The sequence below is a fragment of the Haliotis asinina genome, chromosome 5 (assembly GCF_037392515.1).
Source record: "Haliotis asinina isolate JCU_RB_2024 chromosome 5, JCU_Hal_asi_v2, whole genome shotgun sequence".
Classification (NCBI taxonomy): domain Eukaryota; kingdom Metazoa; phylum Mollusca; class Gastropoda; order Lepetellida; family Haliotidae; genus Haliotis; species Haliotis asinina.
This window is the reverse complement of record NC_090284.1, coordinates 73012724-73036929: the sequence shown is the minus strand read 5'-3', so window position 1 is coordinate 73036929 and position 24206 is coordinate 73012724. Positions and strand designations below refer to the sequence as shown.

The window sequence follows — 24206 nt, the reverse complement described above, 5'->3', positions numbered from 1 at the left end:
ATTTTTCAAGCCATATCTGTCTTCCTACAAAATTCTTTTACAAAGCATTTGAACTTTCGATATTGCCTTTGAACTTCCATTGATTGTTTCGTGTAAGAAAAACTAAATGATCTTGTCCTGAGAAATTGTTTGACAATCTATTTGTGAAGTTCCACACACTGTCTTGGATAAAAGGTAACATAAATATTAAAAGTTAATATCTGCAAAACTGGTGCAGCTCTATTATGGAACGAATACTGCAAGGAATCTCTCTTGTTATTTTTCCCATTTTGACAACTCTGCATAAGTAATGTTTGCTATGGGCAGTAGACAGGAAACAGTGGTGCTAGGGGGAACACACCATGTACTGTGCTGGTCTCGCCAGTTGTCACATGGTGGAATACACCAGGACTTTCCATTTTAAAACCATTTAGTGTTTGTGTTGCGTTCAATGCAAAACATATTTTTTGCTTCACAGAGTTGACCTGGGTTAAAAATTAATTGATGTATATCTAATTGTGGTATGTAACACTTAGACTGAAATTTCATCTATACATTATTTTTACAGTTTGATAGAAATGTGCAAGCCCTTAGAGGAGATACTTTGAGATTTTTATCATTTTTTTAAAAGGTTTTGGAGTTGTTTTTATTTCTGCTTATGATATGCTGCCTGTGTGACATCAATGACAAGTCTGATGCCCTGTTTGGTCATTTGACTGAAAGTCATTAGCTCTCCGTCATCAAGCATCTGAAATACCAGACCACAGCAACTGAAACTGTACACAATTGTTCTCTCTGTTATGACACAACAGTGTATTCAAGAGGATGAAATAAACTTTAATTCACATGGATTTAGGTTTGATATCAGCAGACATGTTCCAGTTTTGGTGACAAAATAAACTTTTTACTTGTGAACTTCTTAAATGAGTTTGACTGTATGTATAAATATTTTCACAAAGAATTTTCTCAACATTTTGCCATTTATTTGACATTTACTTGACATTTACTCTTTAGCCTTGCTTATGAATTATCTCAAATGCATTTTCTTGTACAGGAAACATAAGAAACAGTTGACAGATAAAATTGTTGCTTCACTTGTTCCCATCAATAACACCTGATGTTAATGTCTGTATAAAATGTAACCAATTTCAGCCTTTGTTTAAGTAATTTTTGCTCCACACAAATGTTCAACATTTTGCAATATTTTATGTTGTGACCTTGTAATCAGTTGGCACAGTAGACATGAAAATTGCTAGTGCAAAGAACACATCTTTGACTTATATCTTCATATCTTTCGATTGTGCTGTTTTACTCAGCAAAAATGTATTTGAATATCAATGCTGACAGCATTCGTTTTCCAGTGGCCAACTTTACATAAGCACTGTATCTATATAATTCCAGACCAGTGCCCAGTCCACAGTCAACGTTGTTGATGCCAATGACAATCCGGCAACATTTTTGAATCAGACATACTCCATTACTATTCCTGAGGTAAGTATAAACTAGACCTATTGCTGGTCTAGAAATACAATTTTAAGTTGCTTAAGTCTGTGTCTGTTGGTACAATATGTGGAAGCTACTTATAGTTTCTGAAGCTTCAACATATTCATGTTGACTATACATTGTACAGTGCCTATAAATAGAGAACCATCATGTCTTTTGATATCAAATATATCACCAGAGTTGATAAAGTTACAAATATCCAAGGCTTGCCAAGAATGTATTTACTTTTGTCAACGAGTGTTGATACTTTTTGTACCTGAAGATTCAAGGATGAGATTCTGTTTATCAGCAAAAATCACTCATCTCTGGTTTTCAGTTAAAAATGTACAGCACCGGATTGAAAGGATTCACAATTTTCCAAGATGGTGGACATAATCAAATACCCGACTCGTATTTTCAAATGAGTTATTACAATAGAAAATATTACAATTCCTGCCTCAATACTTGGTCAGAAGAATTCGTCTTGGAATTGATGAATACAGGTTCCTGACATAATCCAACATTAGATTCGTCCAGATAGTGTGGATTTCGTCATCTTGAGTATTTATGTTCATGGCTCTAATTTTCAAAGATTTTTTATATTTTTAGCCAAATATTTTCAATCATATTTAAATTGGGTGACTGGGCCGGCCATAGCATGCCATGGATGTTGTTTTGATGTTTGTACTCCTTTGTAACATATGCCCGGTAAACAGGTGCATTGTCATCTTATAACTTGTACAGTCTATCCGTGAAATGAAATCCGTTTAATTGTCACTGGATGTACAGGCATTGTATATTCATTGTATATATTGGTGATGTCATTTAAAACTTTGTGTTTTCCTCACCGTCCGCAATAACAATGTTTCACCACAGCGACTGATCTTTCTGGTTGTCCCGATCTTTGCAAATTTTCAACACTTCTGATTCAGAAATTTTTTTATAAATGGATCTAATAGTTGACTAGGCCATCTGGAATATTTCCACCAATTCACAGTTTCTTCGGCCGTTTTGTTTGAGATCTACAATCAGTTCTTTCATGGCACTGTCAAATTCGGCCGATCTGTGACCCATTCTTTATTTGGGCTCGTCTTCTTCGATCTAGTTAGCAGACGACAGAAATGTGACATCATACTGGAAATGGAATGGAACGTGCGTCTGTGGTCAAAATTTCACGATTGTACATTGACGGCAACTGTGCTAATATATTATTCAACTTTTTATGTTTGATACTGAAATTCGCCCATCAAAGCAATTTCGCGAATACTTTATATCCAGTGGTGTACATCTCTGAACATGGTAGTGCCATTAGACTTGCAGTGCAGTGATGTCATAGCATTGTGACATCATCAAGTTCATGATGTCATGGTATTGTCAGGGCATTGTACAAAATCTACTGTCAAAATCTACTGTCTCCCAGAAGATATCGGTGATCTAATAGTAGTGATATCTCTGGTTGAACACAGTTTTGGATGATAATTACTTCTCTTACCCATTAAGAAGACTAAACTCATTAGTCATGCCCTTATCTTTACACTTCACATAACCTTACCCCACTTATTGTACTCACCTTTGCCTTGCACTTCTAACCTTATCCTTACCCCACCTAGTGTACTCACCTTTGCCTTTCGCTCCTAACCTTATCCTTACCCCACTTAGTGTACTCACCTTTGCCTTACACTCCTAACCTTATCCTTACCCCACTTAGTGTACTCACCTTTGCCTTACACTCCTAACCTTATCCTTACCCCACTTAGTGTACTCACCTTTGCCTTACACTCCTAACCTTATCCTTACCCCACTTAGTGTACTCACCTTTGCCTTACACTCCTAACCTTATCCTTACCCCACTTAGTGTACTCACCTTTGCCTTTCGCTCCTAACCTATCCTTACCCCACTTAGTGTACTCACCTTTGCCTTACACTCCTAACCTTATCCTTACCCCACTTAGTGTACTCACCTTTGCCTTACACCTCTAACCTTATCGTTAACTTTGTCTTTACCCTTATTCTTTAGACTTTCCTTTAACCCTCTTTATCAAAGAGGTAAATTGTGACTATATTTTAACCATAGCCTCATTATCCTACCTCACTTGCCTTTGACCCTACCATCATGTGTTTATCTTTTACCCTGCTTAATCTTCCTTTGTATGGGTGACCTTGCAGGTGTTAACCTCTTAATGCTTCCCTCCTTATCCTTACTTTCCTTACCTTACCTTTAACCTATTTCTTCTTTCCACTCTCAACCTTTTTCTCTGTATCTGTTTGGCGCACTCTTAGCCAGAGTTTACTTATTATTCTCCTTCTTCCTCACTTTTCATGGAAAATGGTTCATCCTGGATAATTTTGTTTGCAAATTATTGGGACTTTTAAGCAGTAAAAACAGTTCTAGTGTTTGCAGATAATGGGTATACTTGGTGTTTGTGTTCAAGCTGAAGTGTTATAGGAATAGTGGATCAGAATACATGTATGTACCACAGATTTTCATTTTCAATGGAAAGAAGTGCTGTGTTCTATCTCTTTATATTTTGATATGAGGTTCAGTCCTTGAAATAATAAAGGTATGTGTTTGTGTTGTTTAATATATATTGTCCCTTTACAGACATCCCTGCCTGGATATATCGTTGAAAGAAACTTGACTGTTTTTGATGTTGACTTCACGAACCTTCCAATTCAAGTGACCTGTAATGCTAGTGCAGTGACTGGTGACAACACGTTGGTGAGTTACCAAGTTATCTGCCCTTAATTGGTGAAAAATGCTTTTCACATCAGTATGTATTACAATGTAATATGTTTAGAAACTAGTTCAGCTGTCAAAATAATTCAACTTCACAAACTTGTATCTGTATATGAGAAAAATGGAACTGTTTTTGGAAAGAATACACATTTTTCTTTTCAGTATCAGGAAGCATGTAACACGTTCAGACTCATCAGAAAAAGCTACAGTAACAAAGGCTGGGTAGGAGACCTTGTGCTAGCAACTAATGTGGATTTTGAGACAAGGCCTTCTTACCAGCTGCCATTACAGACCTTTGTAAGTTTACATAGCTTTTAGATAAAAATTTGGTTTGTATCATGATCATTCAGGTCTGATGCAATTTGTATCTTGATGATAATTATGGGTGTGGTACAATTTGTATCTTGATCATATGGGTGTAACATGTTTTGTATCCTAATAATATGGGTATGGTATGATTTGTATCCTAATCATAAAAATGTGATACATTTTTGTATCCTAATCATATAGGTTTGGTGCGATTTGTATCTTGGTCACACAGGTGTGGTACGTTTTTCTTGATGACATGGGTGTGATATGTTTTGTATCATGATCGTATCGGTGCAATACGATTTGTATCCTGATACAGTACTAACTGTTCATAAATTCATGTTCTCCCCCTTTTATTTTTCCTGTTTTAATAGCAAAGATGGCCCAGGGGGCCTTGGGGTACATAAACACTACTGAAATAATCACAGTTGAGAGAGCATTACTGTCAACTGATTTTCCTGGCTCTCCCTGTGTACCAATTTGCAATGCCAAAAATAGCAGTGTTAAACAGCAAACCATTTAAACAGATTTCCTTCAAGTGACTTTAAGGGGGAAAAAGATCACTGGTATATTGTTGAGTGAGGCATCATACAACCCATCAGTGTCAGTCACTTGAAGCTAAATGTCATTCACGGATACCTTTCTATGTTGTCAGGATGGTGTAAACCGCTTCCTCCAGAGTTTTGAGATAACATTGCTTGACATCAATGACAGTCCTCCATTATTTACCTACGTGTCCCCAGCAACTGTCAACGAGAGCTTGCCTGTTGTAAGTCATCTTTCTGCATAGTGATTTGATGTGAAATGAGAAACAACGCTTCAAAATCATTTTAGCAGGATAAGTAATATTTTAAAGATTCATTGGGATTATTATGCCACAAAATATTAAGAGTTTTCTGTCCTCATTACCAAGGTTACATTTCATTGTTACATTCTCAGAGTTATTCTTTTTAATTTGGGTACATTAGGAACACTCTTTACTCTTTGTGGTTCTAACTGCGGAGTTATTTTACAGAACTCCAATATCACCTTTGTGACAGCAATAGATGGTGATAAGAACGACCGTCGTCCAATCAGATATGAACTTGACTGCAGTAAGTTGAGCATTGTCCCACTGTTTTGAGAGGAATTTTTATTGTATAGGTGTTAGAACACAAATTTCTTCATTGCAGAGAGTGCGACATTTTGATGTAGGTACTAACGCCATTATCAAGCAAGTTTCCTTTAGTTTCACCGCTTGTAATGAAATGAAATGTAATTGGATTGTTTAGACTCTACAATTTTGTCATGAGCACTGTAAAACTTGAGATAAGATGATGATCAGCTCTACATTTATTTTATATATAAATCTATGTCTTGTCAATGTGACAATTAGTCCATGATCTTCGAATATGTTATTTCATGTTGGCAGAAGAATGATTTACTGGCATTGAATTGTCTCCCTTGCAGCAACGGGCATTGGGATCAGTCTTTTCGCAATTGACAATGAAACAGGCATAGTCATCAACACTCGTCTGCTTGACCGAGAGAGCGTTGATCTCAGCCAAGGGTATATAGATTTGTGTGTTAAGGTGAGCACAATATTTAGGAAAATATGATACTTGCAATGAAAATCATTATTGTCATAATTGCAGGATCACATGGCCAGTCTTACTGGCTTGTTTGAAGCATCTTTGTATTTCATTTTCATAGATTGATGCTCATGATATCAATCACTGGATTATCGGATTCTGACGTATATGTGGAATATTGTTGGAATTCTGCATTAAAAAAACACAAAGCAATTATACCCACGCATCTCATTGGGCCTACAAAATGAATATTGTCCATCTGTGTGGGACTCTGATGTGTGAAGATCTGGCTTGGAATTGATCAGCAGCAGCCCATGCTTCTCGTAAGAGGCACTAATGAGATCTGGTCGTCATGTTCACTGACTGGGTTGATACATATTGAATTCCAATTGCACAGATCAATTCTCGTACTTTTGATCCCTGGATGATCTAGTCCAAACCAAATATTTACAGACTGCCATCATATAGCTGGAATGTTGCTAAGTACAACGCAAACCTAAACTCACTCACTCACTGTCTGGGACTGTTGATAAGTATTAAATCTCTTGTTGGTTCATAATGCAAGAGAGTCTTGTGGGAGGGAATACATGAGGCTACAACATTCGCTTGTCACACAAAAGGCCTTAATTGGATTCCCCACTTGTGATAGCCTCTTCATATTATTGGCATATTGATTACAACAACATTAAACCAAAGTCAGTCACTCACCAAACAAGTCCACATCTCACACTACTATCTATTTCTGTTGTCAGGCACGGGAAGTCATCAGCGTAACACCAGAGGTTCTTGGGAATGACAGCTCAACAACAGCCACAGCAACTATTCGAATCAACGTTCGAGATCAAAATGATAATGCACCCACATTCCATAAATCAGACTTCACGGTTGACATCTTTGAGAACATTCCGAATGAGTCAGCACTGCCAGGTCTCATTATGACCGTTACTGACTTGGACAGTGTGAGTACAACATGCATTTAGTAGCAACAATAACTGGACATACAGTCACAATATCTTGCACATCTACCAGAAGACACTTGATGATTATGAGGAGGGTATTCTGAGTCATCTGATCGGATTTAGGGGCTTAAAAGGTTCCAGATTTCCTGACAGTTGTGAAATCTAAGTAGACTGAGTACTTAACAGTTCCACTGTTGAAGACCCGTGAATGTCTGGCTTGAGGTGTATCCTCAGTGACTATGCTTGATGTAAGAGTCGACTAACAGGAGTGGGTGGTCAGGCTCACTGACTTGGTTGACACATGACATCAGTTCCCAGTCATGCAGGTCGATGCTCGTGATATTGATCACTGGATTGTCTGGTATGGACACATGTAGCTGGAATATTTCTGAGTGTGGCATAAAGCTACATTCATTCACTCACTCCAGGGTTGGCATAGTCATTGTGTGTTGTCTTAACCTTGTGGCATAAAACATGGTTTGTATGAAATGAATGTTCGGACAGTAGTCAAAAGATGATGAATGAAACCCTTCTGTAAACCTATCCTGCGGATATGTCGGGTCAGAATCTGGCCCTAATGTTTGATGTTTATGTAACATGAGCTCATTGGAATGGGCATCATGTGTTGAGTCAAGATCTGTAACTCATCTGCTTTCATGTCATTGCCAATGCATTGCCATGTGTCCATATTTATTTTGGAACATCACTGACTTCCGCCTCAAACAACATTCAGTTTACTTTCTTGACTTTTGTTAATAGGCCACAGCGAACTCCTATAATTTTGTCTTGCTGGACAACACCGATGTATTTGCTGTGTTTCCTGATAGTGGACAAGGTCAGACCACTGGCAGTATTAAAGTCATCGACACATCAAAGATCGACTATGAGAATGGACCTAGGTCCTATATTCTGAGGGTAAGATGAAAACTCCCAATGCATTATATCCTCTACATTGAAATTGAAATTGAAATGATTTCCGGTATGAACTTTGAGATTTAGGCTTTGTTGATCTCAATACACACTACCGTTTCATTTGTATACTAGCTGAAGGTCTTCATTCGGTGATATGTCATGAGTTAGTCTTGTTTTGGTAAGCATATTTTTTAAAAGTCTTTCACATTGCTATTTTATTAACTATGTCAAATAGTGCATGGTTGTGTCAAAACTTCAGTCTGAGTAAACCTGGTTCTAGATTTATTTGTTACACTCCTCTGCTGAGTCTAATGAACCCAAGCAGGAGGTTGCGTCAGGTAACCTTTGAGACTAGCCCTAAGCGTATATACTGCAGGTCGAATGTGTGTGTTTTATGCAGATTTTTGTTTGTAGAATGATCAGTGTCAGTGACCTGGAGAATTTTGTAAGTCCCACAAAACCCTAAACAGTAGCTGTTGTATGATTGGTTAAATCTATTGAAGTGTCTTGCATTTGACTTGACGCTCATAGGTTACTCGAATATTACCTAACATGACCTCCTTCTAGGGTTTGTTGAACTCACTGTAAGAGTGTAACAAATAATACCAAGACTAAGTTTACTGTGTAACTATTGGGATGGGATTAATTGATCATTGACAGTTTAATGAGGTAAGTTTTGTTTCCTAGCCAGGATAAAGACAATAAAATCATTCCAACTGTGGTGGTGTATCAACACCATACCTATTAGTTTCACCACATTCCTAATAATGTCATTTGCATTCCTTTTGACTTTCTCTCAGTGAAGTTACCATGGTTTCATTTTCTGTTAATGGAGGCATCACAGACAGGCAGATAGTTAAATGAGTCCAAGTACCAGTATCAGTTTATCCTCTAAACAAGAGACAGAAATTGCAACTTCATGAGATAATGCTCCCTGTACATCCTGTCAGGCCCCGCCATGGAGCAAGCTGCCACAATGTTACACCTATCCTTAAAGGTCACATGCAACGTAAAACACAACTTTGCAGATTCTGGTACCTCTCGGTATGCAATTACCGAAACAAATCATAAAAAATGCCAGTTCAACCTATAAAGTTGAAAAAAACGCGATGAAAAAAAAGCCCACGAAATCAGAGTTCAAACGTTTCACTAAATTCCCCCCAGTGCTGGGGGGAAAACTGGTTTCAACAGTTGTGCTATGCTGCGTCCATAGTGCATGCGCAGTGAATAGGTTCGCGGAGCTTGAAACAGTATGCATGCCCAGCGTCTGAGGTCGTGAGCAGGAGTCTAATCTTGGTTGTGTACACAAACAAGTAAATGATCTACTCGTTACGTAAAGCAACTTTTTGATTGTTGTAAGCAGTCTCTGTCACAGAGAAATCTCAGTGTCTGGTTTATTCACACCTATATGTCTGTCTGCCTGTCTGCTAAAGACAACATGCAATACACAGCTTCAATCATTGACCATGTGCAATTTGAACTTAACACCTATCAGACTCTACTATATAAAGAAAATAAGTTGATTTATGACTCGTGCACCCGAGTCCCGTGTCTGCCACATTACGTAATCAGGCATGTGTGATACACATGACATGTTTTTATGTCTCTGGGTTGCAAACAAACTACATTCATTTCTTTCGGATGACTGGATTTGACGGAAACTGGTGCAAACTCTTGTCAGTTTCAAGTCCTGCTTTGTACTTGGACGAATGACAGATTCCAGCCACACAGTAGTTTACCATCTCTACTGACATAATTTTTTATTGGATCGAGCGCAAATTCAGAGAACATGTATTTTCCAAACCCAACATCTCTATATACATTCTTCATGGATAACGACTTCTTTTCGTGTATATGATTTTGTTTGACAACAGTATATGAATCCATACTGAAAGGGCGCATCAAGTACACAAAAAGAAGTTGTTATCCTTAAAGAATCTTACTTTCTTGTGACTGGCTATACTTCTAGAAATGCCCATCAAACAGATCATCTTTCTGTACACACAATGAACCCTCAGCATATTAGCAAATGAAACAGCCAATCGGAAGCCGTCGTTACACTTGAGTGCATGTCCACCCGCTATGACTGGGTTCGGTCTCCCGAGGACTTCGTTTCGGGGGAAGTAAGCCCAAGTACAAAATATTTCACTTTTGAATTGCGATTGTACGATTATAATTGTGTTTATTTGTTTTTCTAAAAGCAGCAATGTATATTACATGTCATGAATAAGTGATAAATGTGTTGTAATTATGTTTGATTTTTTGGTTGCATGTGACCTTTAATTCTCACACTTTTCACCAGGTTGAAGCTCGAGAAGTGCTGCTGAATCAGCCAAGTCGACTGACAGGCACGGCAACAGTCACAGTCAATGTTCTGGATGTTAATGACAATATCCCACTATTTACCCAAGCAGAATATTATCAACGAATTCCAGAAACAACAAATGTTGGTTCCAGTGTTGTGGATATATCGGTAAGCAGTCGCCTTTCACATGTGCTTACAATTTCTTCACACCTATGTAAAAAGAGACTGCAGCTGAATATTAATAAAATGATAGAGCATGCACCTTTAGCTCCATGTTATCTGGTTAAATAATCTGTTACAGGTTTCGGACCCTGATTCCAATGACTATGGTGTTGCTGGAGTCATTTATAATCTGGTCGGGAATGGAGCAGAGAAGTAAGTCTGATTTTACTGATTGTGTGTGTTTCACAGCGTAGAAATGCATGACAGTGGTTTGTCACGAGGCCCAAATAATCATAGAAACATTCATGAGTACTGTTGCTGGTCCTGAGTCTGTTGTCCTCTTGAAAGAGACACAAGTGTTACTATGTTTACACTGGAAATTTGTTTCACTTGTCACCACATGTTGTAGCTGGTCCTGCTTGACATAAATGTTTATAAATTCTGTAAACTGAAAGCAAGAAAATTGTTGCCACATTTGCTGGCTTTGTTCCCAATATGCCTGTGTTCATTCAGCAGTAAATAGGTACTCACTAAGATGAGATGGTAATGTGAACGTAAACCATTTTGTGACTCACAGATGATTTAGTTTTGTATGTGATTGAAAAATTAAGTACACACAGATCGAAAGATGAGGATATAATGCAAAGCTTCAAGGACAAATTGTGCATGGACTGCTATTACCAACTGGACATGATAACCCAACAAGCATCAGAATAGCAAATTATGAATGTTCCTATAATGATTTATTTGCAGGTTGTTATATGGATTATCAAAAGAATTATCTTAATCCATGTTTTCTTTATGACAGTTACAAATGACAGTTAGTTTTGGACTGAACATTTTCTTGAACTTTTTTCAGATTCCAGATTGATGACCGCACAGGAAGTGTTAGTATAGCACCATGTTCCCCTAGGCCAGGGGTGGATACATGTATTGACTATGAAACAACTCAGGCATATGAGCTTACAGTCACTGCCACTGATGAATTAGGTAGAGGCTTATCCAGAACAGCAAGGCTCAGGATCGATATCCAGGACATTAATGACAATCCCCCTGCCTTCGTGGAGTCGGAGTATGTCAGGAGCATATTTGAAGGGAAAACAGTCACCAATGATCCTCTCCTTGCCAGGGTATGTTATGTGGAAATGGATAAAATATATGACATGCTTTCACACTTTACACATTTCTTGCCATTAATCAAAATGTATTCCATTATAGTACCTTATTCTATTCATAGAACAAATATGTGGTTAAGTATATCACAACAAACAGCTATGGAAATATTATTTACTGACATAGACATTACTTTCTAGATATGAGTTATATCTCCATTTCCTTCAAGTTAAAGGCTTGTATTGTTTCCAGGCTACAGATCGAGATACTGTAGGAGGTCCTATTCGATACAGCCTATCACAGGGTAGTCCAGGGGCAAACTTGTGGCAGATTGACCCAATCACAGCCAATATCACAGCTAGAAGACCTATCAAATACGAAGACACACTGAATGATCAAGGATTGTAAGTTTTTGTTGTTTAGTATTCAGAGGTTGGACATGTGGGGACAGAGTGGCAGATGTTACATGTCTTCACATTGATGTGGTGCAGCTATGGGACTTAATACCACAGTTATCTATTACTTATATGATAATAATGGCCATTTCCTATAGGCTATAATCCACACACTAGTGCATGCTGAAGCCACAGGGAACAGAGGGAGATAGTCCGTTATATCAGGGAGACTATATGGAGGGGAGAAGAAACTCTTCGAAATGTCGCTGAACGTATGTCTCGGGTCGTTACATAACCAGTGTAGCCAATATGGTGGCAGTGTAGTATTTAAGATTGAGCCTGGTTTATTTTCAACAGCTGATTAAGTTTGCTGAGTGTTATAACAACTGAAATCCTACATGTAGAAGATAGGTTAACTAGTTTGTCACTTCAGTTTAAGTTAAATAATTGGTATTAGTGTCCATATTAGGACAGTAGATTTGTAGTAACGTTTCAAGTCGGTATGTTATAGCTCACTGGATTCTATTCTCGATTCACTGTGAAGATAGACTAAATTGTGCTGATAAAAACTTCTTTCACACATTCGTCCAATTTTTAGAAGGAAAACATGTCTTTAGTTGAAAGGTATTTGCAAGTAATAGTGACAGTTTTATAACTTAAAAAATTGTAAGGGTGTACTTGAGGTGTCTGAAAAATATGACATTTCAGTAATCTGCCATTGAAATGCTACACACCATTGTTTGAATGTTTCTAGTTATTTCTTCAAAAACATGTTTCACATACACCTGTAATTCATATCAGGTGAAATGTGTTTGCAAGTAACAGTGATAGTTTCATAATCTAAGAAAGAATGTTAGGTGTATTTGAGGTGTACGAAAAATATGATATATCGCCGATCTGTTCTGATCTGCCATTTAAATACCACACGCCGATGTTTGATTGTTTCATTGTTAATGTCCATTCCATTCCCCACATGCAATAAGATAGCTGAATTATTTATTAATGTAAAGAAAAATGTCTCAAATTAGATTTTTTGAAAGGACAGCTGATGTTAACACGTGTTCTCGCGATACTTTTGCGTTCTTTAACATGTTTTGGGATGGAAGGCCGCGGTGTATCATTTATTCTTTCATCATTCATATATGTACTTCTTTCTTGTATTCTTTTTCTTTATTTCTTTCATTCATTCACGTAATTCTTCCTCTTAATTCTTACTATAATTCATTCATTCATTCATTCATTCATTCATTCATTCATTCATTCATTCATTCATTCATTGTGAAATTCCAACTGTTACAATAAACTAGCTGAAGTTCTGTTAAACACAACTGAAGTTGCACCGGGAACGAGCGAAGTCACTGTGTGTGTTGGAGCATGACGAGACACATGTTGATTAGTACAAATGGTAAAGAAAGCAAGCGAGTGACCTATCCCTGTTATAGAGTATCCCTGGTTATATGCAGGGGATAAAAATAAGTCTTCAGTTGCGATTTGGAAGCTGTCAGAGAATAAGTGTTTGGTGTAAGCTGGCAGTGAATTCCATAGTCTTGGAGCTGCATGAAAGAATGTCGTTTACCAAATGAGGAAAGTTTGTACAGTAAGTAGGAGCTGGTTCTGACATTGGGATGTACAGTAGCTGAGCTGTCTAAGGCGCCAGACTGGCAATCCAGTGAGCTTGGAGGGGCCAGGTGTGGCCGGGTGTAGAAACCTTTCGATGGATGGATGGATGGATGGATGGATGGATGGATGGATGGATGGACGGACAGACATGAAGTATCTGATGACGTAATCTCTCACAGAAAACCCACATAGACTATGATAGAAATGTGTAGATAATCTGTCGTGATCAGAGATGTTTTATTGCATCAACATATTCCTGATATGATATTATAAAATTTCATTTGATGGTTTTGGAAATTATCTTGATGGTACATATTTATACGAATTGTGTTAGAACATGACGTAAAGAAGTTGTCTAGGTTACTATATTTGTTGAACCCTTGATGTAACATATGGCACTTTGTTTCTAGCTTCGACCTGACTGTTATAGCATCTGACCAAGTCTACAATGTCACGGTGGATGTGAGGATATCTGTCATTGTAAGGACATATCTCCTGTTTATTGCAATATTTAAGTAATCCATGTAATATGAGAAACAGTATCCTGGCACTCTTGGATTTTTTCGATAGGGGTGAAACGATATGCTCCTACCATTGTACAGTACATATTGCACTGCAGTGCCTTCGGCTTAGTCCTGTTCAGTTTCGTATATGAGATATGATCATAATGCAGAAAAAAAATACATAGATTTTGACAAAATTGTTCGATTTCTTGACATTTTAAAAAAGGTTAAAACGGTTAATCAAATAATGGCACAAACATGATTACACTATGGTATACCGAACTGAAGGCAAAATACCACGGGATACTATTTCCACACTAATTACAGACACAGACAGATTTCAGTGTAATTTATATAGCTCCAGATGAAAGACAAAATGTAAAATATAGTACTGAATCTTCATGAAAACTTGAAACTGCAGTAAAACTGTATTGTTATCTGTGAAAGACAAAATGTGAAATATAGTACTGAATCTTCATGAAACATGAAACTGCAGTAAAACTGTATTGTTGGTAACAGTGGTAATGCACAGGGCAACATGGGCAATACAGACATTTCTTCTGAAAATACATGATCATATTACTATGGGCAAGTGTGTAGTGTTCTATGTAGTGATGAGTTGACAGCTGATGATGGATGTTGTTGATGTTGCAGGACACAAATGACAACTCTCCTGTCTTCATCCCAGACAGATATTCAGAAACCATCGATGAATCAACTAAAGGAAGTAGGTTGTCATTACTTACCTGTTCAGATGTTTCTTGCCCACTACCAAGCTTGGCGCAAGCGAGTATCATACAACTACAAAAAAATAAATCTTAAGCCAGTATAACAGGAACTACGTTCGCTTCACAAATATTTTGCCTCCCTTGCAAAATCTGTGTGTTCCCAGTGAGAACTCGCTAAGAGGATATTTATCTGTTTGTTTCAGACTTCCCAGTGCTTACTGTAACCGCGACAGATCAGGACTCTGCCACCACTAATAACGGCAAGATCGAATACGGCATTGAGACTGGAGCTCAGGGCAAGTTTGTCATAAATGGAGAAAGTGGTGCTATCTCTACAGCCTCTGATGCAAGCTTCGATTATGATACACAGCGGCGCTACATTTTGCTGGTAAGCTGCTAACTCACTAGCATTTTGTGAAAGTTATATAAATCACAAACACTTTTCACTGGGCAATAAGCCCATGGAGGCTGACATGGGAAGTACAGTTGAAAACATCATGACATATCTTCCCAAACTATGCTACATGGCAGATATCGCTTGGATAATATAATATGAACAATATGTCCTGATCATATAATTATGTTTATGTGATCTTGTTACTGAATGATGTGACTGAATTTATGTTCTAGGTGCTGGCTCGTGATAAAGGTGAACCCCAGGCGACAGGAACAGCCACCGTCACTGTCAACATCCGTGACGCTAATAACAAGGACCCCTACTTCCTCCCTACCACTCGCAGGGCAGATGTTTACGAGAGTAAGAGAAACTGTAAACTGCCTCTCAAACCAAAAAAATATGCTGTTCTTTACATTATTCGCAATTGCGCCAGTATAATCCTTGTTAACAGTGTCGTAATTGTTGACAATACATGGATATAGTCACTAGTGTATCTGATACAGATTCAATTATGTATAGGCTGCTGTCATATAGCTTTGCAGTATTATTTATGGTATTTCTAAATATGTGTATATGTCTACTTTTTATTTTTTGAGATTCTTTTGGTATTTATTATGCTAAAAAACAAAACAATTATTAATATGCCAGAAGATTCATGTGTGTGTGACTGTTCCAGATGCTGCCCTTGGTACATCAGTCATTAATCTTCAAGCCATCGATCCTGACGCTAGTGCAGCTCTCAATTATTATTTCGTGGAACCAATAAGTGCCATTACACCAGATGGCATTGAAGTCAACCGTGCCACCTACAATTTCAAGGTAAGATAACTCTTTGTTGCCGTTTATATCAGTGCTGTGTTATGCACAGCATAATGCCAGTTCTTTTTAAATGTATGGGTGTTGCAAACTATCATATTCTGGCATTTCCTAAGAGCCAGTGTTTATCCTGAATCCCACAATTTTTTTATCCAGTATTTAACCCATTCTGTTCAATTTATGTAGGACCTATTTGAAGTAGTAGAAGGAACTGGCAGAGTCCAAACAAGAAGCAACTTGGACCGAGACCTAACTTCAGTGATAACCTACACAGTCATTGTAGTTGATACCTCAGCTAACCCCAAACAGACAGGCACAGGTAGGAACATTAGCAACAGAAATCATGGAACAAGCTGTGCATAGTTTGTGTTTTCATTATATGTTAATAATCAAGTTAGGCAAGTTGAAGAGATAAATATCAGTTTCATTGATAAATTATTTAGAGAGATGTATGTTCAAATTTAGATAGGAGTTTATGGACCATGCACAGCTCATAGGTTGCAAGTCAAGTAAAACTGAGCAACACTGCGGCCAGAAAGAGGATAATAAAGAGTGTTGTGGGTTCGGCCTACTACATGTGATACATGCTGGTAGTGACACAGTAAATAAATTAGTTGTAAAATGCAAAACTGTCACAACAGTATACTACCCAGGAAGATGAGAATTTGTCAATACACAATGATCCTTGACAAGGATAACAGTGTCATGAGCATACTTCTGGGCATGGCTGTGGAACAGTTTAATTAAGAATGTATTAAAGGTATATTTGTGTGATATGCAGGAACACTGATCATCAACATACTGGAGTACAACGACCAGAGTCCATACTTCCAGTTGCCCTTCTACAACATCACTATTGATGAGGAACAGCCAATTGGTGCCTTTATCATGACTCTTATTGCCCAAGATGATGATGATGAGATTGAACAGTACGAGATATTTGATGACAGAGGAAATTACTTCTCTATAGCACCTACCACTGGTAAGGTTCATGAGTTGTCACTGAAGCGAAAACTTCAGCATTTTAAAATGAAAACCACATCATTACATGTTAGGGGTGTCTGATATGCAGCACAGTTTTAGTTATCGCCCAGTCCACCTCTGTTTGCTCAGTGTGATTACTGTGTTGACAACCAGTGTCAACTTGCACCTTATTAGCTACACCACTGAAGATGGCTTTGTTTGTCAATGCAAGATTAATCCCTCATGTTGTATGGAATAGGAAGATGAGCAGCATGCAGTTTACATGTTGTTTTTGGTTCATTTTTTTGCCTTTTACATACACTCTGAATCATGAGATCATAGATAAACCATGCAAACAAGATTAAATGTCATCTACTGCACACATTCATCTAAACACCACAGCATTGGCATGTACACAGTGGGCACTGTCAGCACTTATACTAGGAGCTTCATATACCAGGTATGAACATCAATATTTCTCTCAGAACTGCATCTATGAATACTGATAATCAGTATCATATTTGTTGGCATTCATTGTTTATGTTTCCTTGCCCTTTAACCCCTCCTTATTATCACTTCATATGGCACATGGGTGGGAATGATGTATGTTGTTTGTTTTATGTGCAGGTGTCCTGACTGTGAAGAACAATATTGATTATGAGAAAGTCCAGCAGACTGAATTCAGGGCCAGAGCTACAGACAATGGGATACCTAGCCGCTCCAACACGACCAGGGTCCAGGTCAACATCAGAAACATCAATGACAACAGCCCCATATTCACACAGGTCTGTAGGCCATAGAAACAAACAGGATTAAACTCTGTTTGGCTTGTCAACACAGTAGAACTAACTTTTATCTGCCTTTAGGCTATTTCCAATTTCTACTTAAAATAAATGTTTGCCTTAGCCTGCATTGTATGTTGCATTCCTTTCCATTTCCTCTGAAAACATGCCTGGAACAGTTTTCTTTGAGGGGAAAGTCTCCTTGAAAGAGTTGCAATAGCTCATCGAAACACAGTATGCTGTTACTAGCAGGGCCATACATCATTCCATGTATTCTGCTGACCCATCCCAGTTCATGCTATTGATCACTGGATTGTCTGGTTCTGACCAAACAGATTCATCAAGTTCAGAAGTGTGATCAGCACAAAATACATTCCTGTCAATGAAGAGTGACATATTTTGTAGGCTGCCAGGCTAGGCAGACTGCATTTGGCGAGTTGTCTCAGATACATATTTCTACACAATGTTTGACAACATGTTGTCTATTTTAAAAATTCATGCTCAGTTGCCAAGGCATTATTCTTTCTTTCCTTCATCTTAATGCCTATGTAATGATTAATTTATCAAACTGTTCCTCACATGGGCAGTGTGTTCTTGTCCTCATTTTCAACTGTTTGTTCCAGACTGACTACACCAAACGCATTGAGGAACACTCACCCCTTGGCACCTCAGTCCTCACAGTCACAGCTATAGATCGGGACCTTGGGGACTATGGCAAGGTCCGATACAGGATAGACTCTAATGAGACTCGCCTGATCATCAATGAAGAATCGGTGAGTTTGCTGTTGCTCACAGGCAAAACATTGAATATTGTGCTGTTGCAGTGTTGGTAGGTTCTCCACCTAGATATTGTTGGTAGTGTTGTGGGGTAGTACTTGGAATTGTATCATGTAGTGATGCTGCAAGGTCATATGCTCTGTAATGATGTAGGATTATCTTGATGTCATACATACATGGCAAAGAGACACAGCTGACACAACTGTTCTTCCCTTTATTTCTGTATTATGATCAAGGTATTAACTTTTTCGTGATTGTGCAGGGACTGATCCAGTTAGCAGCAGATCTCGACCGTGAGAAGCAGTCAGCTATTGCCATCCAAGTGACAGCTTACGACAGTCCCAAGGATATATCAGTTCGTCGGTACTACACTGTTCCAGTACGTATTAACTCCAGGGATTAGTACGAATGCTACTGTGAAGGGCATTTTAAATGAAATTGTGGCTCACCAAACTCCCAGTTTGATTGAGAAGATCCATTTGTCAGCTGTCTATTCCAAGGAGATTTCAGTTATGTTATATCCCTTATTAAAGATCACATATTCCCATGTCGACACATCATCAATCATGATCCTGCTATAGACACATGTTCCCACATGTTGACCCAGCTACATCTCATAGGTCATGACCCAGCTACAGACACATATTCTCATGTCAACACCTCATGGAACCCTGACCCAGCTACAGGCACATATTCTCATGTCAACACCTCATGGATCCCTGACCCAGCTACAGGCACATATTCCTATGTCTACACCTCATGGATCCCTGACCCAGCTACAGGCACATATTCTCATGTCAACACCTCATGGATCCCTGACCCAGCTACAGGCACATATTCCTATGTCTACACCTCATGGATCCCTGACCCAGCTACAGACACATATTCTCATGTCAACACCTCATGGATCCCTGACCCAGCTACAGACACATATTCTCATGTCAACACTTCATGGATCCCTGACCCAGCTACAGGCACATATTCTCATGTCAACACCTCATGGATCCCTGACCCAGCTACAGGCACATATTCCTATGTCTACACCTCATGGATCCCTGACCCAGCTACAGACACATATTCTCATGTCAACACCTCATGGATCCCTGACCCAGCTACAGGCACATATTCCTATGTCTACACCTCATGGATCCCTGACCCAGCTACAGACACATATTCTCATGTCAACACCTCATGGATCCCTGACCCAGCTACAGGCACATATTCCTATGTCTACACCTCATGGATCCCTGACCCAGCTACAGACACATATTCTCATGTCAACACCTCATGGATCCCTGACCCAGCTACAGACACATATTCCCATGTCAACACCTCATGGATCATGACCCAGCTACAGACACATATTCTCATGTCAACACCTAATAGATTATGACCCAGCTAGAGGCACATATTCCCATGTTGACACTTCATCAATCATGATCCTGCTACAGATGCATGTATAGAAAGGTTTGCAGTTTCTCATGGCAGGTGAAAAGAGGTGAATATATGTTTAATATTCCTGTTGCTCACAGAGCCTGAAGTGATTAGAATTTAGGTTTAAAGTTGGTTTATCTTACAAAAGGTGATGTGTTTAGAATATTTTTCTTTCTCTTGCTGTATGTGAAGTGATGCGAATTTTGGCTTGATGTAGCATTGAAAATGAAGTGATTTGATGTTGAGTTTAACATTGAATGTTGCATTCTCTCATGGCAGGAGTGTTTGTTGTAGGTGTATGTGTATCTTGATGACATCAATGACAACGCACCAGAGTTTGCCTCCCAGGAGTATGAGCAGTCCATCATTGAGACAATCGACATTGGTGCACAGATCCTACAGGTGTTTGCCACAGACAGGGATGTTGGAGTCAATGCTGCCATTGCCTTTTCCATTGTGCCAGGAATGGGAGATTCAATGGGTAAAACATTTTTCAATAATTCATGTCTTCATCAATGAAATTCATACGTAACTGATTATTGAGAAATTGATTATTAGATATGAAATGATCAAAAGGTTTAATGATGCTATATTTTATTGTCTGTGTTCAATTATGTGAAACGGGAGTCTGTCGTCAACGCGTAGTATGAGATTGACGTGATTACATACATGCGATACTTTGACGAAATGATGAATGAATACATTGATGAAGACGAAAGCATAGTTTAGTTCGAACGTCTTTAGTTGGTTCTACAAGACATGACAAACAAGTATACATGAATGAGTTGAGCGGACTTCCAGCTCAACCCCAGGGCCTTTCCTGCGAGCGGCATAATCCTGTGAGCGGTCATCCCTACAAAGACAGTCGGAATGCCGGCCTCCACACTCACATCTCACCTCTCACATACAGTATAGATGTGAGCATACATATATATAGTTTTTAACAACAATAGACAGGCAAAGATTCAACAATGAACAGATAGAGAAACTAATAGCACTTCCTTATACAGTTGATGTGATGACAGACACAGCCAAGGGGGATGACCAATAAAGGCCATAAATGTCATATACAGTAATTAATGGAAGTGACAAAGAGGAACAAGGTAGTTGACAAGACAATGTACTCTGTGGTAGTGATAAAGATCAAGATTGCAGATTCAATAATAGTAGCTAAATATCATATAGCCTGGCTACATAGTTTTTGGTCTGTAGAAATATTTGGACAGGGCTGTCCTGAAGTAGACACTATAACAGCTGTTATAGATTCAATCTGCAATCTTGATCTTTCAGCTCATTCATGTATACTTGTTTGTCATGTCTTGTAGAACCAACTAAAGACGTTCGAACTATGTGTGAGGCAGTGTGTTTGAGGTGTCAGTGTGTGTGTTGGGTGTAAATGTGCCTTGAATATGAAGGAAAAGGTATTCCTGTAATATCCAGCTGTATCAGTTTAATGTAGGAAGAAACAACATTCCTGTCATATCCAGTCGTATCTGTTTAATGGGTGAGGAAACAACATTCTTGTCATATCCAGTCGTATCTGTTTAATGGGTGAGGAAACAACATTCTTGTCATATCCAGCTGTATCAGTTTAATGTAGGAAGAAACAACATTCCTGTCATATCCAGTCGTATCTGTTTAATGTGGGGAAAAAACAACATTCCTGTCATATACAGTCGTATCTGTTTAATGTGGGAAAAAAACAACATTCCTGTCATATCCAGTCGTATCTGTTTAATGTGGGAAAAAAACAACATTCCTGTCATATCCAGTCGTATCTGTTTAATGGGTGAGGAAACAACATTCCTGTCATATCCAGTCGTATCTGTTTAATGTGGGAAAAAAACAACATTCCTGTCATATCTAGTCATATCTGTTTAATGTGGGAAAAAAACAACATTCCTGTCATATCCAGTCGTATCTGTTTAATGTGGGGAAAAAACAACATTCCTGTCTTATCCAGTCGTATCTGTTTAATGGGTGAGGAAACAACATTCCTGTCATATCCAGTCGTATCTGTTTAATGGGTGAGGAAACAACATTCTTGTCATATCCAGTCGTATCTGTTTAATGGGGGAAGAATCAATATTCCTGTCATATCCAGTCGTATCTGTTTAGTGTGGGAAAAAAACAACATTCCTGTCATATCCAGTCGTATCTGTTTAATGGGGGAGAAAACAGCATTCCTGTCATATCCAACTGTTTCAATTTAAAGTGGGAAAGAGAGAGAGAGAAAGAGAGAGCAAGGGAGGGAGCCAGGATGAGTGTAATAGCATTATACAACTTCGTTATTGCTTCTGTTCCTCGCTACAGGGTACTTTGACGTGGGTGCAACATCGGGTAGGATCACTGTGAACCAGGGGCTGCGGGGCAAGGATGGAACCTATGTGTTTTACGTGATGGGGAAAGACCTGAATGGTGCCCCGGCAGGGCTGAATGACACTGCCAAAGTGACCATCAAAGTCCTGAAGGCCACCAACTCACCACCAGTATGGGTGATACCACCTTTGCAAAACTATACCATCGAGGTCCTCGAGGTAGGTGTGCAAACATACCACTAACATTTATACTTTGAAGAAGCAAGTAGGTGTGACATCTTTGAAGTGACTATATTGAGACAACATGAACATTGACTGTACTTTCTGATGGTGTTTTATCACTGCTTACATATAAAACACATGTTGGGAGCACAGTGGGCAAGCTGTCTAAGGCACCAGGCTACTAATCCAGCGAGCTTGGAGGTGCTTGGATCAAGCCCACTTGTGACCATGTGTAAAAAAACTTAGAGTCAACTTTGTGTACAGACTCTTTCAGTGTTGTCACAACCCCTAGTATTCAGTACACAACCTCGTGCACTTAAAAGAACCCACAAATCCGTTAAAAGATGACCAGATGGTAGCCACACGATTACGTGCAAACACCTAGTTGCAGGTACGGCAACGTGCAGTAAACATGGACAAAGTACTGTGACTATCTGTCCCAGTCCACCCAGCTGTGAATGGGTACCTAGTAAGGATGGGAATGCCACATTAACTTAGTATGCCTGGTAGGCTGCAAGAGTTGTATGATCCTCAGGGAGTTGAGATTAAAAATACTATGTGCTGTTGTGATGGACATCCTATGATCGAGGGAAAAACAAACCCCTGAGCAGTTGAACTAACTGGATATCAGGGCTATACAAGTATCTCGTAGTATTGAAGATCTGCCTATCAAAGTTACACTGAAATTTAATGTATGATTTAAAACGTTCCTTCTAACTAGTCTGGTACCTTGAGGAACCTGTAAGTTGGTTGAAGGGAAGGAACCCTGAGGTCTAACACTTTCTATTTCATTCTTTTTGATTCACTTTAAATTAATGTCTACAGGTTACTTTTAACAAAAACAATTATTTGTATCTCTTAAATACAAATACCAGTGGCATAGGTGAACATGTTCTAAAAGCATAATGTTCAGTATGGAATATCTCTGAGGTGACATGCTGAAATCATGCTTGGTTTAGTCCATACCTACAATATTCACCAGATATATTGGTTCACTTACTATATCTCTTGACGGATAAAGCTGAAATATATCCCAGATGCAATTATTTTTAGTGACATTTCTCTGTAATGTTTAATCTACAGAGTCAGTACCTAGGCATGTTGGTCTACGATGTGGAGGCAGTGGACGATGACAACAGCAACAGTGGCATTGTTGACTACGGCTTCTACTACTTGGGCACATACACCACCAGAACCCCTGAGTTCAGCATTAACCCAGTGACAGGGGTGATCAAAGCAGAGATAGTGTATGACAGGGAGGCAAGGTCTAGATATGTGGTAAGTAGCTACAAATCTCATCTATGGATCTCAGAAGGAAGTAAACATCAACATTAATAGGATATATCTGTTGTGTAGGATAGTATTCAAGATATATTTATGATAATGATGAAATAGAAAGATTTCATAGTCATCAAATGAATTCTTTGTACAATTTGATGTTTGTGAAAGGAAGTGAAAGAATGCTTGATTCTTTCATATTACTAATGCTGATCTGTCATGTTCATGAATCTATCCAATAAATTTTTCAGAAGCTGATAATTTTAATAGTGTTCCAAGATTTATGTAATTTTATTAAGGCTACAGTTGTATTGCTTCTTTGTGTTGTTTCAGTTGCTGCTGTCAGCTAAAGATCGTGGAGATCCCGCTCTGGAGGCCACTCGCTTCCTCACTGTAGAAATCAAGGATGTCAATGATAATGTGCCGAAGTTCCCAATGAGTGTG

The 24206-nt window shown here is 38.7% G+C and overlaps 1 protein-coding gene across 1 annotated transcript in view; it reads left to right on the top strand.

Annotated features, from left to right (window-relative positions):
* The window catches only part of LOC137285233 (cadherin-87A-like), a 43714-nt gene that overhangs the window by 12246 nt on the left and 7262 nt on the right, over nucleotides 1-24206 (top strand). Inside the window, exons 6-31 of the mRNA XM_067817528.1 lie at nucleotides 1381-1470; nucleotides 4064-4180; nucleotides 4361-4495; nucleotides 5163-5276; nucleotides 5523-5601; nucleotides 5957-6078; nucleotides 6831-7037; nucleotides 7797-7952; nucleotides 10252-10422; nucleotides 10556-10629; nucleotides 11276-11546; nucleotides 11782-11933; nucleotides 13955-14024; nucleotides 14702-14774; nucleotides 14979-15163; nucleotides 15406-15532; nucleotides 15849-15991; nucleotides 16175-16307; nucleotides 16770-16970; nucleotides 17579-17736; nucleotides 18357-18506; nucleotides 18773-18889; nucleotides 20239-20425; nucleotides 22258-22481; nucleotides 23568-23762; nucleotides 24096-24203. Coding sequence (XP_067673629.1) covers nucleotides 1381-1470; nucleotides 4064-4180; nucleotides 4361-4495; nucleotides 5163-5276; nucleotides 5523-5601; nucleotides 5957-6078; nucleotides 6831-7037; nucleotides 7797-7952; nucleotides 10252-10422; nucleotides 10556-10629; nucleotides 11276-11546; nucleotides 11782-11933; nucleotides 13955-14024; nucleotides 14702-14774; nucleotides 14979-15163; nucleotides 15406-15532; nucleotides 15849-15991; nucleotides 16175-16307; nucleotides 16770-16970; nucleotides 17579-17736; nucleotides 18357-18506; nucleotides 18773-18889; nucleotides 20239-20425; nucleotides 22258-22481; nucleotides 23568-23762; nucleotides 24096-24203 — 3759 coding nt within the window. The remainder of the gene's footprint in view (nucleotides 1-1380; nucleotides 1471-4063; nucleotides 4181-4360; nucleotides 4496-5162; nucleotides 5277-5522; nucleotides 5602-5956; nucleotides 6079-6830; nucleotides 7038-7796; nucleotides 7953-10251; nucleotides 10423-10555; nucleotides 10630-11275; nucleotides 11547-11781; nucleotides 11934-13954; nucleotides 14025-14701; nucleotides 14775-14978; nucleotides 15164-15405; nucleotides 15533-15848; nucleotides 15992-16174; nucleotides 16308-16769; nucleotides 16971-17578; nucleotides 17737-18356; nucleotides 18507-18772; nucleotides 18890-20238; nucleotides 20426-22257; nucleotides 22482-23567; nucleotides 23763-24095; nucleotides 24204-24206) is intronic.